At 35.4% G+C, this 18,221-nt stretch overlaps 2 protein-coding genes across 2 annotated transcripts; one reads left to right on the top strand and one right to left on the bottom strand.

The window, feature by feature from the left end:
* Positions 1 to 1,680: 1,680 nt before the first annotated feature.
* LOC132185126 (protein neprosin-like) lies at positions 1,681 to 5,307 on the bottom strand. Its single transcript, XM_059598940.1, has 7 exons — positions 5,179 to 5,307; positions 4,289 to 4,375; positions 3,905 to 4,189; positions 3,001 to 3,159; positions 2,795 to 2,848; positions 2,242 to 2,388; positions 1,681 to 2,067 (listed from the first exon to the last, which is right to left on the bottom strand). Exons 1-7 carry the CDS (start codon positions 5,305 to 5,307, stop codon positions 1,681 to 1,683), a joined length of 1,248 nt encoding a protein of 415 aa, XP_059454923.1.
* Positions 5,308 to 13,813: 8,506 nt separating this feature from the next.
* Positions 13,814 to 17,666, top strand: LOC132184725 (uncharacterized). Its single transcript, XM_059598458.1, has 4 exons — positions 13,814 to 13,968; positions 14,444 to 14,551; positions 15,831 to 15,998; positions 17,366 to 17,666. The coding sequence occupies exons 1-4, from the start codon at positions 13,867 to 13,869 to the stop codon at positions 17,486 to 17,488; spliced, it is 501 nt and encodes a 166-aa protein (XP_059454441.1). The 5' UTR covers positions 13,814 to 13,866; the 3' UTR covers positions 17,489 to 17,666.
* The last annotated feature ends 555 nt before the right edge of the window (positions 17,667 to 18,221 follow it).

The raw sequence follows: 18,221 nt of genomic DNA, 5'->3' as shown, positions 1-18,221 counted from the left end.
TTATTTTTTATTTATTTCGTTTCTGGTTGTTTTATTTCATTTCCTTTATGTCTATCTTTTGCCGTGTATGTGTTGTTTTTGTTGCCTTACTTGTTTGTCACACTTTGTGGGTGATGCTCTTGGGGCATTCACTCAAACTCCCCCCCAGTTTGTTTTGTGTGCGACGCCGATCTCCTCCGCACCCGCTCTACCGCCCACCGTTCGCTGTTGAGTCTTTCCTCGTTTCTCCCCGCGATGAGCTCCAACACCACCTTCTGCGTCGGTTTTTGGCCAGCACGTGATCGGCTTCCTTCCGACTGTCGTTTCCCGCTTAGTGTGATTCTTTGATTTTTTCCTTGTTATATTGGTTTTCATTTGTTGTTTGTTCGATTTTTTTCTATTCTGTTTGTATTTCTGTTTTAGTCCCTTTATTTCTCTGTATGCTTTTATTTCTTGTTTTTGCTTGTAATAAGGCTCTTTCCCCTCTCGATCTGCATGCGTGATGCCCTCTGAGTTATTTGCTATGGTCCAGACCTTTGGGTGGTGGATATAAACGTTATCCTGGCTTTCGGGTCGAGGAGGAAGAGTTTCAGTTGGAGGTTTGTCTACCCTCAGTTTCGAGGAATAAGCACTACCTATGCATTAGTTTGAGTTTGTTTGGTACAGATTTGTTTTTAATATATAGCTTAGTATTTGGTTAGTGGATTAGTTTTGGGTCTGAAATGTAATACGTCATTTGTGACGCTTGTAACCTCGTAACTTTGGCTATGGTTGTTTGTAAGAGCTTTATGCTCATAATGATTTCTAGGAATGAGACTGAGGATTCCCTTAAAAAAAAAAAGAAAGAGTAATACTATAGAGAGTAAATCTAAAACTCAATTCTTATACACATCAGTGTCCATACGCTTTTTGATCAACCATTAAAAGAAAAAAAATTTAAGGACCGGATATTATCACATCAACTTAATTTTATGAAGGTGAGATAAGAGTTTAGTAAGAACTCCGTCCCTCCCTTCCATTTTTATTCAAATCTAAGGTATATGTTTAAAAAGAGGGGTTAACTATTTTTTTGGTCTATGTGCCCTGCGTTTTTATCAAACTTGGTAATTGCACAAAAGCCAATCTTCAATTAATTAACACACTAGAATTCACATACATGGGTTGAAATCAAAATCGAGACATGGAGTAAATGATGACTTATATAGTCTTATATGCATGCTTTCACATAACCTGAACTCGACATGAGACATAATAGCATATAATATTTGACATAACCAGCTAACCCAATACGAACCTAATACAAAATTAAAGTATTAGTACTATTGAGTACTGGTTTGACCTGTTTAATTAAATGATTTGGGTTATGGTTGATCTATATAGTCTTATACGCATGTTTCGACATGACTTGAACCCGACATACAATCAAGAATTACCACCCCTAATATTTAGTGTAAAAAAAAAAAAAAAGTATTTTTAGAGTTTTTTTACCAAACATACATCTTTTTGTTTCGCACAACTTTTTAAATTCTCAAACACAATTCTAGTCAAGATTCAAAAATTTATATTATCTATAAGGGAGATACATGCAAATCACCAAAGAGCAGAGCATAAATGGAACTAGTGATAAAGTTTTGGTTTTATTCAATTACAAGGCATCGAAATTGTACTAAAGAAGCAAAACCATGCATTAATCTTGCTGTCTCATGGACAATTAGGGTTTCGACCAGGCCCTCCAAAGTAGAAAATGGGCTCAGCAGCAGGAGTTTTCTTGTAGTTATAGGCAGTATAGCAATAGGGTTCCTCGCTGAAATTAGAAACCCATTGAGGGTACCTGAGGAGGATGTAGCCATCAATGATCCTCAGGTTCTTAATAAAAGATGCAACTCCCCACAGACTATTTGCAAAATCCCCACTCCCCATGGCTGTTGCTGTGTGTGGGGGGCTACTTTGCTTCACCTTTTTGCTGTAAACATCTCCTCCCCATTGAACTTTGGTGGCACTCTGTTTCATATAATTCAGGATACTTCCCGGAAAATACCCTACTGTCTCATCACCAAAGGCTAGCCACCAATTGCCGGATACCGGATCCTACGTACGTACAACAATTTAAACATTGGCTTAATTTCATCACTTCTCTATAAATCTTTCGGGTGCTATTAAAGTAATCTTATTAAGTAAACTCTCAAGCAAATTCAACAACGTAACAGTAAAAATTAGTATTTAAATTAACAAATAATTGTAAAAAAAAAAAAAAATTATTACGTGGGAAATGCTGATGCTTATCTGAAATTGCTCTCCCCATTTCTGTGAAAGAGGTTGGACGGCTCCACCTAATACAATCTTTTTGCTAGTTTGTACAAACCCTGAGCAAATAAGGTTAATGCAACCTGTCGTTTGGTACGCGTCCAACTAATAAAAAATAAAAAATAAAAAAAAGAAACAAATAAATTATCATAAATTTATAGCTAATATATATATATTAGAAGGTAATCGATATTATCAGAGTTGCATTTCTTGCTACTACATTTAAAATTTTCCGCATGAAGCAATTACCAAAACATTATATTGACAATAACATTTTACTTTTTCCATTTTGTAAAATACCGTTTGAGTTTGCGGTTTTAAAAATGTGCGATTAAAAAAGTAGTAATTTTTAAAATGCAGTTAAACGTTTGTTAAAATCGCTGTTTGACATTTAAATTTACTATTTAGCTATGAAAATACAGTTTTTAAAAACGCACTCTAAAACAATACACTTTTTACGATTTGTTTTAAAATCACACTTTTATCCTACAAAATCTCAAAGTATTCTTACAGTCCAACGTCCAAATAGCCTGGGTTTTGCATCACCAAAGATCTTTGGGTTGACCTAAAAAGAGAGAGAGAGAGAGAGAGAGAGAGAAAGTGAGTAGTAGAGAACTCAATCTTGAGGGGGGGAAAAAAAAAAGGTGTAGAGACAGTTTCTGTGACTAATATTATATTAAAATTTGGATAATTATTTCAATTAATTAATAAACTAACCATCCAGCCTGCTTCTATAGTTTCAATGTCACCAAGGCCGTTTTTGAGCCAAATTTGAGCAGTAGTGTATTCATCGGATGATTCAACTCTTGGACTCCAAATATTGATGTCTCCTTTGGCTCCAAGAAAAGTATATCCCGTTGCAACAAGAAATGCAGTCTGGTTCATAACAGCATCACCAAACAAATTGCCAAGAGTTATAAGGATGACAAAATTGATCATTAAAATGATATCTTGCTTGCAATTAATTAAAAAGAAAAAAAAAATCCCAATGATGTTGCAACCACGTATCTTTGGAACAAAAGTTTCTTTTTCGCGGTTCCAAATTGGATATATGCCAAATAAGTACGTATCAGCTAGATTGTGACAGAATCTTCTGGATTAATTTGGAGAGAGGAAAGGAAAAAAAAAAAAAAAAAAAACCTTTCGAAAGGTTTTAGAAAAATTCAAAACAGTCCAACTAATGTGTATATATATACCACTAAGAGAAACCTTTTTTTTTTTTTTCCGATGTGAGGAGAGTGGAAAGGGAAATTACAACAACACAAATGACAAAAGCGACGTTCAGAGATTTCTTTGGAACAGTAAAAAATGAGTTAAATAAATGATTTGGCCCATCAAGTGAACCGATATGGTCAAATGAGGCTATTAAATATGGCAACATTCTGTAAATGAAACAAAACTCCAAAGGGTTGCCAACACGTCCATCAGTAGTCGGTTAAAAACATTGTTATACGATTAAGATAACGTGACCGTAAAAATCAATCATTGTTTTTTTTATTTTATAAGCCATGGTTAATTCAAATGTTGATTTTGATTGACACGTCATCCTAATAATATAACAGTCGTATAGTAATCTACTAAATATCATTACTCTGACCGATAAATAAAATGTTAAAATTACCGAATGGTCTGCTACAGGAAAGATGGCAATTTTGGAGCCGTTATGGTATACAAAGTGATCACTTGTTGTCGTGTTCACTGCGGCCGAGGAAGTTGGCGGGCCGTCCCTTCCGAAGTGCTCAAGGGAAGCAGCGCTCAACAACTCTTGCCTTCGAACTCTGCGAATGGGAACCGTTCCGTCTGGACAACTTCCACTGTTTTGCCAAGTTTGAGATGGTGCTGGCGAACCAGAAGACTCTTTTTTCGTAGTTGAAGACTCATCTGGGAAAGCAAAACTGGGTCTCATCTGAACATGATCACATTAATGCATTAATTCATATTAATTTGAATAATTAAGTAATATTGTATGGAGAAAGAAGAGGGTTGTGAAAGAAAATGCATGCACCTGAATAGTGTGGTTCCTTAATGCAGGATGATCAAAAGCAGGTTGTTTGTAGATGTCAACACAGTCGATAATATCTCCATCTTCACTCTACAAAGAAACATTAATGCATTTGCAATTAATACTTAGTCTATAATAACAAAATCTCTTGGTCAGGAACACGAACTAAGATCCCCTACAATTTCTTTAAAATTGTAGATTCTCAAGTTATGCAATTTTGACCATTCTTAAGCATCAAAACGCTTGAAAAATGCCACATATTAGAAATGTGGTATTCTACAATAGAAAATTGAGTATATTTTTCTCAAATTCTTGCTCTTTATGTTGTTAAAAAGCTTTACACCAAAAATTGTCTTTTGATTTTATGAATAAGAAACATCTCTATAAAAGTGAAAAATAAAGCCTTTTAAAAGGAAAATTCTTTTTAATTACCATAATTAACATGCCACATTTTTAATAGATAGCATTTTTCCAGCGTTTTAATACTCAAAAAGGCATAAATTACGTAATTTAGGGATCCTGATCCCAGAAAGACTAACAGCGATCTTATCTCATATGCAACAAACAAGGAAAACTATACATGATTTTATTAAAAAAAAAAACTATAAACTCAGAACAAGATCACAAGTAATTAATATGACATATCAGACCTATTGACATGTTTGGTTTTCTTTTGGATGAATAGCTTAATGGGATTCTTCCTATATATGGAGGATTCAATTCTTTACGTCATGGTTCTCATAATGAATCATGATCTAAAAGAAAACTTGGGAAAATGGAGGCAAATAATTGGGTTGAGCTAAATGATCTTTACAGGGAGGGATCGAAATCCATGGAACCCTAAGAAATGAGAGAAAGACTTTTGAGTGAGATTAATTAGAAAAATATTATACCGTAATACTCTTGACTGCAGGCTTGTTTAGAAGCTTCAGTTTTTGATCAACTTCACCTTTTACGTCAACTCCACTACTTAAAGCGAGCAAAGTCGTTGCAACAAAAATGAATATAAATCTTTTCACCATCTTCTCTCTCTCTCTAAAACAAAACAAACCAGAACAAATTAAAATGGCTAAGACCCTGAGAGATATATAGAAGGTCAGTTTGGTGTAGAGGAGGAAGAAGGTAATTACAAAAATTTCTTAATTAAAACCTTGATTAAACCCATGATTTCCATAATAAATTAAATCACTGACTTCCCATAAAAGGTACATTTGAGAAATTAATTACCCACCTACGGATGCAGTACATATAGTTGTACATGCTAATGTGAGAGAAAACTCCGTATATATCAGACTGTCTTAAATCAGTTTTGGTGGATTTTTTTGTTAATTGGATTAAATAGGAAGATATTGTCTATGAGGAGTACTAATTAAATAAATTCATTTTTATCCATTTAAGTTATGGTTTATAGTTTTTTTTTTTTTTTTTTTTGAAAGAACATTCAAGGCTCTATTAATCAATCAATCAAAAGTTACAGATTGCTCTTCCCGAATGATCTCCGAGATACAATCAAGAATTTCTTCCAACCATTCCCTTTCTATACCCATGTTCGCCACCATTTTTTCAATATGGTGAGAAGCAAAATTTGCGTTACATCTTACATAGTTAATGTCCCAATTACTAAACCCATTGAGCAAATTCCTTGCATCAGCTACTATATATATGTCCCGTCCTACTCCAGTTTTCCTCTCTTAAGTTCAAAGCATCCACCAATTATAGTCAATTTGAGAAGTCATTCAAGTCATTCACTCCATCCTTATTAATATTCTTGCTGTTTAATGCCTTATAAAGTTTTATTTATTTTTTTTTATTTTTTTATTTTTAAAGAAAGTTGGATTCTTATTCAAAAAAAACCATAAGTGACAAAAACAATCATGGAGATGAAATAACTTCCTAACATAATTTCTTCCCACCATAAAGAATCTATGACATGCTTGGTAGCATCTTATGTGATTTGCATTTTTATAGGACTATTGGCTCAATTTCTAAAAGTGACAAACAATCTTTTAAGCTTTCATTGTTCTGATTAATATGCACCATGTGTTAAGGCTACCATGTAAGACTAATAAAATATTGTCACATGTTTATTCTTGTCAAATCTATGTATCATTTTAAAAAAATAATAATAATAAGGAAAAGAAAAAAAGATGGTGGTTGCCCGGATCGCAAGGGTGAGATTCCCTATGACAGACCCTCAGGGTGGGATCTCCCTGCCATCCCCCTCACGGGGTGGGATGTCCACCGTGAACCAACTTCCCACTAGTGGGTCCCATTCCAACGACCCATCCAACAACCACTTTTCCTTTTTTCTATTATTATTATATTGATTTGGCAAGAATGGATATATATTCAAGAATTTTTTTTCTTTTTTTTTTAAGCGGATATATATATTCAAGATAGGGAAGGGGAAAGGGGCAAGAATGGAAAGTGATAGTGTTTTCTTAGTCTTATGTCACAACCTAAACACGTGGCATGGAATTCATCAACTTTTTTAACCAAATATGGACATAGGGCCCATTTGAGAGTGCGATTTCAATAAGTACGATTTTAAAAATTGCATTTTTAAAAATTGCGTTTTTAAAATCGCTAGTTTTTAAAATCTCATAGATGTTTGGTAAAACATTGTTGATACACAGTTTTTTCGAGATGATGGCGTGACACGCCTAGAAGGGGTGCTGACAACTTCGTGGATGCTTTAGGCTACACACACAAAGAACAAACAGGATTAGAGCCCCCGTTGGTGTCCTGGCGGGGGAGCTCCGATGCCTAAGTCAGAATGTGAGGAAAGAATATGAAAGCAACCGAAGTCTTTAGAGTTAGGATTGCGCTTACCTTTAATTGAAATTGAGACTTGTATTTATAGGCATAGAGTAGAATTTGCTTCCTGCACGTCTCGGAATTCATATCCCTAAATATCTGTTTCGCAGTTATTTGATAAGGGTGGGAATCCTGGGACGAGTGATAAGGTATCCGTTTGAATGAGATAATCTTTTGGATTTGAATAGCTGCTTATCCCATTTATGTAGGGGCAGTTTGTATATGAACAGTCATCTACGCTATAGAGATCTTTTTCGAAGGTGAGATAGTGATCACTTGTGTTAGTTTGAATGCTGGCATATTCTTAGTTGTAAACTGACTGATCTACCCTTAGCTCTTGACTTCTTCACCTCTGAGGAGTTGAGTCTCAAGTCCAACATCCGACTAATACCGAAGAGTAGTCTCGGACTCTTGTCCGAGGTCTCCTCGGTTTACAAAACCTCCTCGGGGAAAGTTTGTCCGAGGCCTCATCAGGTATGATGTCTTGCTTAGGTCGGATTTGAGACCCGTTGGGCTTTAATTATTAGCTGATCCATGGCCCAACAAACATGTTAAAAAATAATTTTTTTATCAATTGAGTGTTTGGATAACATTAGCATATAATTGCGGTTTCATAGCCAAATAAGTAAATATTGAGCCAAATATTGTTTTAAGCAAAATCGTGATTTTGGTTTAAATTCGCACATTTTCAAATAAGCACCCCTAGTCAGCTTATAGAAATCGCGAATTTTTCCACGATTTTAAAATTTGTGTTTTTAAAATCGCAATCCCAAACACTCCAAAATTGCGTTTGAACTAGTGACATCTGTTTCATAAGTCGTGTTTCGCAGCCGATTGAGCTACTCCTTGAAGACAATGTTACGTTTAACTAAATAATAGCATAAAGTCAACAATTCTTAAATATTAATTTTGATTAAAAGCGGAAAAGATATTACTAGAGTAATTGACGAAATTCCTTGTATATTTTAATGGAAAAAATATAAATATCATCCATAGACGTTAAAACAAGTGTCAATTTAGTCGTTACACTTTTTGCTGGATCTTGCCATTGATGCTGGTTTTCTTGGTTTTGTTTTTGTTTTGTTGTGTTATCCTGACCTTTGAGCTGAGGAGGGATAGTTTGGGTGTGAGGGGTTTGTCTCACGGTCGGGTCAATAAAGCTTGTTTTTTTAGGGATAAGACATACTCATGTATACAGATCTAGTTTGTTAAAAACAGATCTGCCCCTTGAACTAAGTGTACACATGGATTGGATCGGAGGAGGTAGATACGTTTTTTATTGTTAGATTTTCAGTGTATTTACGATGTTGTACTTTTCATATCTTTTGGCTATGTTTCTCTGTAAAAGCTTTACGATCTGGATCTCTTATTATGAAATGAAGATGAAAGAATTCCCTTAAAAATAGTTAGTCGTTACACTTTTAATATGAATAATTTGGTCACTACATATTGCATCTATGATAAAATAACCCCAAGTTAAATTTTTCTAGTAAATTCTTGTCAATGTAAGTTGAAAATCTATAATAATTAAGTAATGCTAGATATTATATTTTTATCTTACTAATGTTCAAAAATGTTGACGGATGTATGGAGCTTAATTGTGTGGGGGGAAGATTCAAAAAAAAAAAATGTATTAGAGCACTAGCAGCAGACTCTCTATAGCTCATTCCCTTCCCTATGTCTAGGAAAAATCTCAAAAAAATCCCACAAAAAAGCACCCACATCAGAAGCCCTAAATATAATCAACATTAAAGGGCATCTACAGAAATTGAGAAACACTGTAGATCCTCAATGCATTATTAAATTATAAAAAACTAATTCTCTCTCCTCTCTCCTTCACATGTCCCAACAATTTTCTTTCCTCTCTTCTTCACATGTCCCAACAATTCTCTCTCCTCTCTCATTGGTTGCAATAATAAAAAGAAATAATATTTAATTTATAGGAAAAAATAAGGGAATCTATTGTGAAGTGTTTTTTATAGGGAATCAAAAAGTAGTTTTATTCCCTAAATTGGAAAGTTGCTGCTAATGCTATTAAGGAGGAGGATTTTGTGGCAATTGTGGAGAAGCTCCAACAGGAAATAGAGACCTCCGAGCTAGAACTCGTAACGATGGTGGCCCAAAATTTGTGGCTCCAGCGAAATACAGTGATTTTTTGGGGAATGCTCAACCATCCAAACATACTTGTTAGTAAAACCATGGAATCTCTAGAGGTGTTTCATAGTGCAAATGCTCGCCAGCAAAATTGACTACAAGGGCCACAAATAACAAGTTGAAATGGCAAGGCCCTGCTGAAGGGTCTATTAAAGTCAATTGAGATACAGCTGTAGATGCATGCAATAGGAGAATGGATATCAATGTCATAGTTCGAGATTGTTAGGGGGAGGTGTTGGCAACTTTATTGGCTCCGAATGATCATATTGTTGATCCTGGTTATTGCAAAAGTCATTCTGAGAGCTACTAAATTTTGTCAAGTGCTAGGTCATCTACGGGTGGAACTAGAAGGTTACGCTATCCAGGTAGTGCAGGCTTTGCAGAAAGATGATATGAACTGAAGTATATATAAACACCTAATTGAAGAGGATCGTGGGATCATAAGGTGCTTACAACAGTGGAAGGTCACCCATGTTAGACGTTTTTTAAATGCGGTAGCACACTGGCTGGTTAAGGACGCTCTCTTGTAGGGAAGAACATGTTCTCCTTGAGGAAATCCTTTACTGTATTCATAATGTTATCCATGTTGAACGGTGTATTTAATTAGGTTGTTTGACACCTTTCCCAAAAAAAAAGAAGAAAAAAAACACAAGAAACTTTTCATCTATGAGTTGTGTAGGAAGGGGCAAAACCTCTTGTCAACGTATGAAATTAGTAGCAAAAAGTCGAAAGGGATCTCCCATCCTCAAAGTCCCCATGCTTACTGAATAAATCATTTTTGTTTCATGATTTTAGATCATCTAGAAAGTATTAAAATATATGATCAATATCATAAATTGTATGAAGAACATAAGTGGCCCATCATTTATTGGTATATTCCCCATGGATAACTTCAATTTTACATGTCATTATTGTTCTCAAATTGCGTGGTTTGAAGAAAACTTGGAAAATTTGAGGCAAGTAATTAGGCTGGCCCCAATCCTAACACACAGTAGAATCTTAATGTTTGCCACGTCAACATTATCTCCTTCGACCTCCTCTGGATCCCTCTCTGCCATTTTCCGATCAGCCCTTTTTCGGCCCCTCTCATGCTGCTCCGATGTGGCATACCCCTTCTTCATCGCAAATCTCCCATGACTTTTATCAGGTTTCCGTGTTGGAGAAGCCGCCCTCAACCAAGGTCCATACTGAGGGATGGTTTCTTGGTGTCAAAAATCACTTCTTTTTGGGCACCTTGATTTCCCATGGCTAATCACCCCACATTGGAAGCAGAATCTTGGCAGGCGTTCATATTGGAACGTTATCCAAGTTAAGTCTCCTTGAATATTGATTTTACGACCGCGTGGGAATGGTTTTGTCAAATCTAAACGGATTTTAACGCGTAAGCATTCACCCCATCCTATCCTTTTCGCATCCGTATCAATTGCTTCCGCCTCCCTTACCGACACTCCAATCTTTCGACCAATATCACGTGCCATTCACGCCAGCGGCAAGTTTATCATCCGAACCCAAAAAGCAACCCGATCGAACGTGAATTTTGACAATGGTGTAAGACCATCAAAATCCTCTATCAGAAACAGGCTCCCTTCAAAAACCTAAGGGCGCCCCTTCAACACACGCTCCTTATCACTTGGATTCACAAAATCAATTAGAAATAGGTTCTCTCCCAAGATCTTGAAAGAGAGGTTACCTAAAGGTTTCCACAATCGCATCTGAGTATAGCGAATCATCTCCTTACTAACCATTTGATCCACGATTAGTTTTCCCAATATGCATGCTCGACCACGAGATTTAACTTCCGCTAATTCATCCTTCTGGATATCCAGCTCCACATCTTCCTTCTCTGTCAGAGAAAGGTCTTCCCACAGTTTTGACAAATTGTCTACCATAGAATTAAGAGACACGAACAAGACACGGTTTCCTTTCATAGACTCAAATCGGTCTGGAAAAACAAGTACTTCCCCTCTAGGGTTTAGCAAGAGAGAAAACCTTCATCGCGATCTAGCAAAAGAGAAAACCCACTTTTGTACATGATCCGTTCGATGCCTTCTAAATTCTAATCTAAGGTTTACATGAATTTAAAACAATGTTGTATTTTGCAAAAATGACAATATGATTAGCTGGCATAAAAACTTCCACATCAGCCAATAAAACAAAAATGTTTGATTTTTAATTTTTCGTTAGAAAAATTATTTTTCTTCATCCCCAAAACCACGCCACATGCACCATTATTGAAAATTGGAAGTGATCATCCAATGTGCAGGGAATTAAAAGTTTTATGCATTTTGCTAAGTGCTATAAGGGGTTTTTGTAAAAGGATTCTCAATGATTTCCGGCTCATTTACCGCATTGATAAAGAAGAACACTCGATATGAATGAACTAAGGCCTATGAGAGGAGCTTCTAGGAGTTGAAGTAGAGACTAGTCTCCGCCTAGTGCTCACCCTCCCTATGGAGGTGGGAGACTGGGTATGTAATGCACAATGATGCATCTAAGAAGGGACTAGGTTGTGCTCTCATGCAAAGCGACATAGCTACGACCTACCCATTACAACTGTTGATTGACTATGAGCAAAATTACCATACTCATAACTTGGAGTTGACAACAGTAGTATTTGCTCTGAAGATTTGGAGGCAATACTACTTGTAAGGGGAAGTGCAAGATCTATATCGACCACAAAAGCCGCAATACTTGTTCACCCAAAAGGAGTTCAATATGAAACAGTGTAGATGGTTGGAGCTCTTCTAGGACTATGACTTTACTATCAACTATCGTACAGGTAAAGCCAATGTGGTGCTAACGCATTGAATTGGAAGGTAGTCAGAAAGATGTCATCTTTGGTAGTTGTGCAATTACAGTTAATCATGGATATGATTCATAGGGGTTGGCAAATTAACCGCCTACTAATTACCGACCACCTACTAACTATGACCGAACTGAAATTAACCGTCAATCAACTTATGTGAGTCGAAAATCAATATGAATTTTTTTATACCGACGTTGGTTTAGTTCGGTTAATCGGTATAAAATTTTTGTTGCCGGTTAATCAAACTAAATTGAACTGAAATTTGCATAACCGAATTGCCAAATTTGACAAAGATTAAGGCTTTGACGAATGGACTTTGCAGAGTGATGTTTTGTTGAAAGTATTTGGTAAGTTTTTTGCATCTTATATTCTTTATGTTTGCATTTTATGTTCAATAAGTTATTTTAGCAAAAAAAAAAAAAAAACAAAACAAAACAATTTGGGCCCCAAAATAACTAATTGTTGGCCCATTTAAAAATAGCATTGGCCCAATTAAAAAAACACACGGTTAACCGATTAATCAACCGAAATTAACTAAAAATTTTGAAATAATTTATTATCGAAATGAAATCGGTGAATTAACTGATTTAATTGACAATTTCGACTAACCGACCAAAAATAGCTCTACTGAACCAAACCGATACTCACCTCTAGATATGTAGAGGCCTAGCCTACAGGTGGTGTTTGAGGAAGGATGAAGGATGTACATACATGGCCACCATGGTGATACAGGGGAGAGGATTAAGGAGGTACATGAGAAGGACTGATTTGATAACAAAATGGTGATGGAATTATCTATTTGATAATGGTTCTAACCTTAGAAATTAAATCGATAAAATTTAAACTTTTGGGAATGATTTTGACAAAAGTAATACTCAGAAATCTCTTGAACATATTCTATTCCTTCAAAATGGTGATGGAATTATCTATTTGATAATGGTTCTAACCTTAGAAATTAAATCGATAAAATTTAAACTTTTGGGAATGATTTTGAAAAAAGTAATACTCAGAAATCTCTTGAACATATTCTATTCCTTATATATATATATATATATATATATATATATAATAAAAATGCATTTTTTGTCTCTATGGTTTGAGATTTTTGACAAATAGATTCTTGAGTTTTAAAGAGTGATTAATCACTCAATGGGGTAAGCAAAAAATAACAAATTAGTAATTGTTGTTAAAAAAGTTAACGTGTTACAATAGCATGAATTGGGCCGATTAGAGAAGGTGGTTCGGCCACCCCCAAATATGCTTATAGGGTGTTGATGTGGGTGATTTGCCTGCTCTATTTAGCATATTAACGGATTATGTAAGCTTTTTGAATTGTAGGGGCTAATTTGTTCTTGTTTGCTTATCACAATGAGTGACTAGTCACTCTTTAAAACTCCATGAGTTATTTGTCAAAATCTCAAACTTTAAGGACAAAAAATGCGTTTATTTATTTTTAGCAGGTGGCAAATGGGCTGTCGGATTTGAGGTGGGGGAAGGGGGGAGAATTTTACCTTTTTTTTTTTTTTTAACCTATTTCTAAAACTCAAGAAATGTTCATAAACATGAGATGAAATCAGGACCATTTTTTTGACGTTACAATTAATTATTATGTCGACTATTTCTTACTTTTTTTGCACAACAAAAGTCGCCGCAAAACATTGTAGCTTTACGGAATTTGATAAAGTGAAACGAGGACGAGTCCCCCGGGCCCACGTGAGAGCTTGGCTGGAAATAAAATATATTCTCCGATGCCAAAACCCAAACTCACCCTCCACTACACAGCAGAAATTTTGGACGCCCAAAAATGGTGAAATGCCTCTTGATGATCACTGCGGAGCTCGAGAACCTCACCAACCTTGAGCCCCAAGGCGGCTGCGACGACCCCAACTTTTCCTATTTCTTTAAGGTCTCCTTCAGTTTATTCTTCAAATATAGCGTTTTTTATTTCGTGTCCAAATCATTTTTCTTAGAATCTTTCTGTCTTGCTTTTTTCGAGTGTAAAAAATGATTTTTTTTTTTTTCACTGGTTTTGTTTCTATTTCCGAGGGATTTTATTTTTGATGATTGTTGATTCTTAATCCATTGTTACTACCAATAGTTAAGATTTTTTCCACTATTTTTTTCTTTCTCTATTCTCTTGTTAATACATTGTTATTCTTGGTTATTCAAAACGTATTCCTGTATGCATTTGGGAGAAAAATTGTATGATATTTATGGGTATATGTTTTGAAGCGTCTGTGGTGCTGTTTGGTTCACGATTTGAATCTGGAATTCTTCTATATTCTGTTTTACGAGTAAGCTTTTGCTCATTTTGGCTACCTTTGAAATTATCGTGAGGTATGTTTCATATGTGTATATTTTTTTCTTATAAAATTCTGTAGTTGAGATGTGGGACGTGTGGAGAGGTGAGCCAGAAAGAAACTTGTGTGACATTGGGGGAAACCGTTGCTCTCCCAGTTGGCAAGGGAACCACTAATCTCATTCAAAAGGTAGCCTCTCTATCTCAGTCTACTGTACCCTCTTCTAATTAAACTGTGGATTATATTGTTAAAAGGGTTTATTGCAACACTTGGCACATATGCTTCCAATTGGTTGCTGATAAGAAAGGGAAAGAAAAATGAAAATTTATGGGTCTAAAATGTTGTTCTCTCTCTTTTTCTTCAGTTTTTTTAGTTCGACGGTTACATGTTCCCAGTTCAGTTGAATTCTTTATGTTATTATGTTCTAAATGATGATAGTATTAATTTTCCAAATCTCGATTGTTGTTTTTCTTTGATACCCTTCAGAGCAACCAAATATGGTTGGTTCAGATTTTCAGCTACGTTTGGTGCAGGCTTCTAGGATTGATTTCTGTGAGAACTTTGATGATTGTCACAATTGCATCTTTGCACTCTTATAATATATCAATTTATTTGGTCACTTGGTTTGTGAGCATTGGGGTGTTGATATGTTTCTGTTAGTTGATATTGTGACAAGCATTTGAGAGGGAACCAAGTTGATTCCAATTCTATGCATGTTTGTGGGGGAGAATAGCAAGGTTTTATAATCTCATTATAGATGTGCCCCTTCCAACATTTCCTTTGCAGATTTTGTCTATTATGATATTCATTTGAATATCTGTGCACATGCTCTGAACATCCAGCTGCTCTTTCACTATCTCTTCTCTTTTATCATCTAACACATGTTTCTCCCTTTTCCTCTTAAATTTTAAAATCACACTTTTAGGATCCTTTTTATCTCATAAAAAGATTAGAAAGATTACATTTCCATAGACCGAACACATAAGAACATGAAACATTAACCCATATACATGTAAAGCATAATTCCTGGCCAATGTTAAAATAAATGATTATAAATACTTAATACGACTAGGAAAAATAAGTACCTAATACATTGGAGGGTGGGAACCAATGCTTCATGAAGTTCAAACCCTTCATCCATTAAATTAAAAGATAAAGCTGCATATGGTTTTGTGATCTTTTAGAGACTATTTTTCCCTAGCAGCCTCTATGTTTTACCTTTTTTTTTTCTTCTCTTCTTTTACTAGCCTGACTTGGTGGAATCAACTTGGTATGTGAGATGGCAAAACTTAAACTAACTGAGTACTGTCAGACTTGTGAGTGACGTAGGATCTTGTTTGGTATATCTTTTACTTATTGTGTAGCTTCAGTTTTTGATAGAACTTCTCTTCCTTTTTTATCTGATTTTTGCAGTGGTTGTATTTTTTGGTGCCTTTTTTTTTATTTTTTATTTTTATTTTCCCTGTAGTGCAAGTTCTGTGGGAGGGATGGAACTATAACAATGATCCCAGGCCGAGGTAAACCATTGACTCAGGAAGTAAGTCAATCCGGGAAGCATACCCCCTTGATGTTGTTTGACTGTAGGGGTTATGAGCCTGTGGAATATGTATTTGGCACTGGATGGAAAGCTGAATCTGTAAGCTTCCTCTGCCCTTTCTTCTTTTATTGAACACAAAGAATTGAGAATGTTTTAGTGTAGATAATGGTGAATATTCCCTTGCTCTGATTCTGAGTTACAAACAGAACAAAGGGGATCTTCTTATTCTTTCTTGCCTTGTTTCCTTTCTATTGTTATGTTGAGCATTTCATTCCCATTTTTCATTAACTGTTATATTCCATGTAATGAGGTACCAGGATAGACTCATAAAATGAGTTTTGATACTTCTTTTCTTTGGGTGGGGTGGAGGGATAGTAATTGTAGATAGTTTCAAGAAATATGTGCTTTGCATTTTTCGCTTTATTTGTTTATTTTCCTAAATTTTAGGCCTGATTCCTTGAAATTTATTTACAGTATGTTAATGCATTTGCACTTTGCCATGCATACGGATGGGACCTATTTTTCTAGCAAATTTTCATGAACTGCTTCCCAAATATGTTCCATTTTGTATTTATTGATATATGTACAAGTTGGCTTCTTGAATGATTAAGGTTTTGAGCTTTAATGTGTTGGGATTTTTTTTGGGTTTTAAAAAACTGATACATAGAGATTCTTACCAAATTGAATATATTGTTTAGGAAGTCTTGGTTCCCAACACATTTCATGTTAAATATTCCAGATTTTTTTACCACAGATATGGGAACTATTTACTTGAACAGTCATAAATAGATAAGAACCAGAAATTACACAGCAATAGTCTATTCATGCATTTATAGATACAGTTCATTATATGCAATAAATTTTATTTGACGATTCCTTTGGACCATTACACAGAGATTGTTCTCTGAGAAAGTCACTTGTACATTTGATGGTTTTGTGCATGGGAAGTATTCTTTGCACTAGTCTGAGGTGACCTCTTTTGGCCATTATGCTAAACTATAGGTGGGCTGGCATGCCTGATGTCTCCCACCTGCTGTAAACATGGGGAAGATAGAGAGAAATTCGAAAGAAAAACATAACTAAAGAGATTGAAGAATTTCAGATCTCCTGTAATGAAAATAAAGATGAATTGAGTGATGTATTTTCATTCAATTTAAACCAAAATTACTATAAATGCAACCAAGCTGCCCCTAGACTTACGCATCTCCTGGAAATATGCTTCTTGATGATTTCCAGTGGCTCAACAATCTCCAAGTTTGGAAATACTGTTGTCATATATTCTCTGTTATTCTCTGTATGTAATTTGATTACTAAATGATTTCAGCTGTTGCTTGACTGGATTCACCCCCTTGCACACTTTTCCTACTTATATACAAAGAGATCTCTAATGTACATTTAAATTTGAAAATGCCCGGTGCATTTCTTTGTTTATTATTGTCAACTTACAGCACTAATTCATTTTGTAGATTGAGGGAACTAAATTTCACGAGATTGACTTGTCGGCAGGGGAGTATGCAGAATATGATGAGAAGGGAGAGTGCCCTGTTATGATATCCAATCTTCGTTCTACCTTTGATGTGGTGAAGTGAGTGTAGTACTCTTTTTGTTAGCATTTTCTCTAGGTATATATAACTGACTCTTCTTCGCTGGATGCTTTATATCTGAAGATGGCAGAATGTAATATGTTTTTTTTGACTTGGATATATTAATGTATTTGCTGGTTGGAGCTATCAACTGTATTTAATGAATGAAAACAGAAACCTCAAGCTAATGATAGCCCTGTTGGACACTTCTCCGGCCGGGGACTTCCCCAAGGTGATTCTCTCTCATCCTTCCTTTCTATCACTGGATCTGATATTTTATCTAGAATTTTGTCGTGGCTAAAACTAAAGGCAGGCTCAAAGGCATCAAGAAAGATGTGTTTGAAGAAATTTTCTTGGAGAGTATCAAAAAAATTCAAGCAGGTCGGTTAACCCTAATAGAATCTGTGGCCACTGCTCTCACCCTTCTACTCAGTTAGTTTTCTTCCCAAATCCATCTTCCACAGATTGGATTTTATGCAATTTATGGTGGGGTTTCAATCAAACTAAAAAATTGCAAATCTCTCTCTCTCAAAAGCTGGGATTAAATAAGCTCCCCCACTGATCTTGGTGATATTGGGATAAGGAGAATGTGGGAGTTCAATTGTTCTCTAATTTCAAAACCAGGACAAGATTTGGGTGCATGCCCTAAAATGCAAATATCTCTGAAATGCTTCTCTTCTATAGAAATCTTAAAACCCAAAATTTATCATTCATGCACATATCAATCGAGTATATGCTC

Source organism: Corylus avellana, chromosome ca6, assembly GCF_901000735.1.
Source record: "Corylus avellana chromosome ca6, CavTom2PMs-1.0".
Lineage (NCBI taxonomy): Eukaryota > Viridiplantae > Streptophyta > Magnoliopsida > Fagales > Betulaceae > Corylus > Corylus avellana.
Note: the sequence above shows the minus strand (reverse complement) of the source record. Positions and strands in the feature narration are given on the sequence as shown.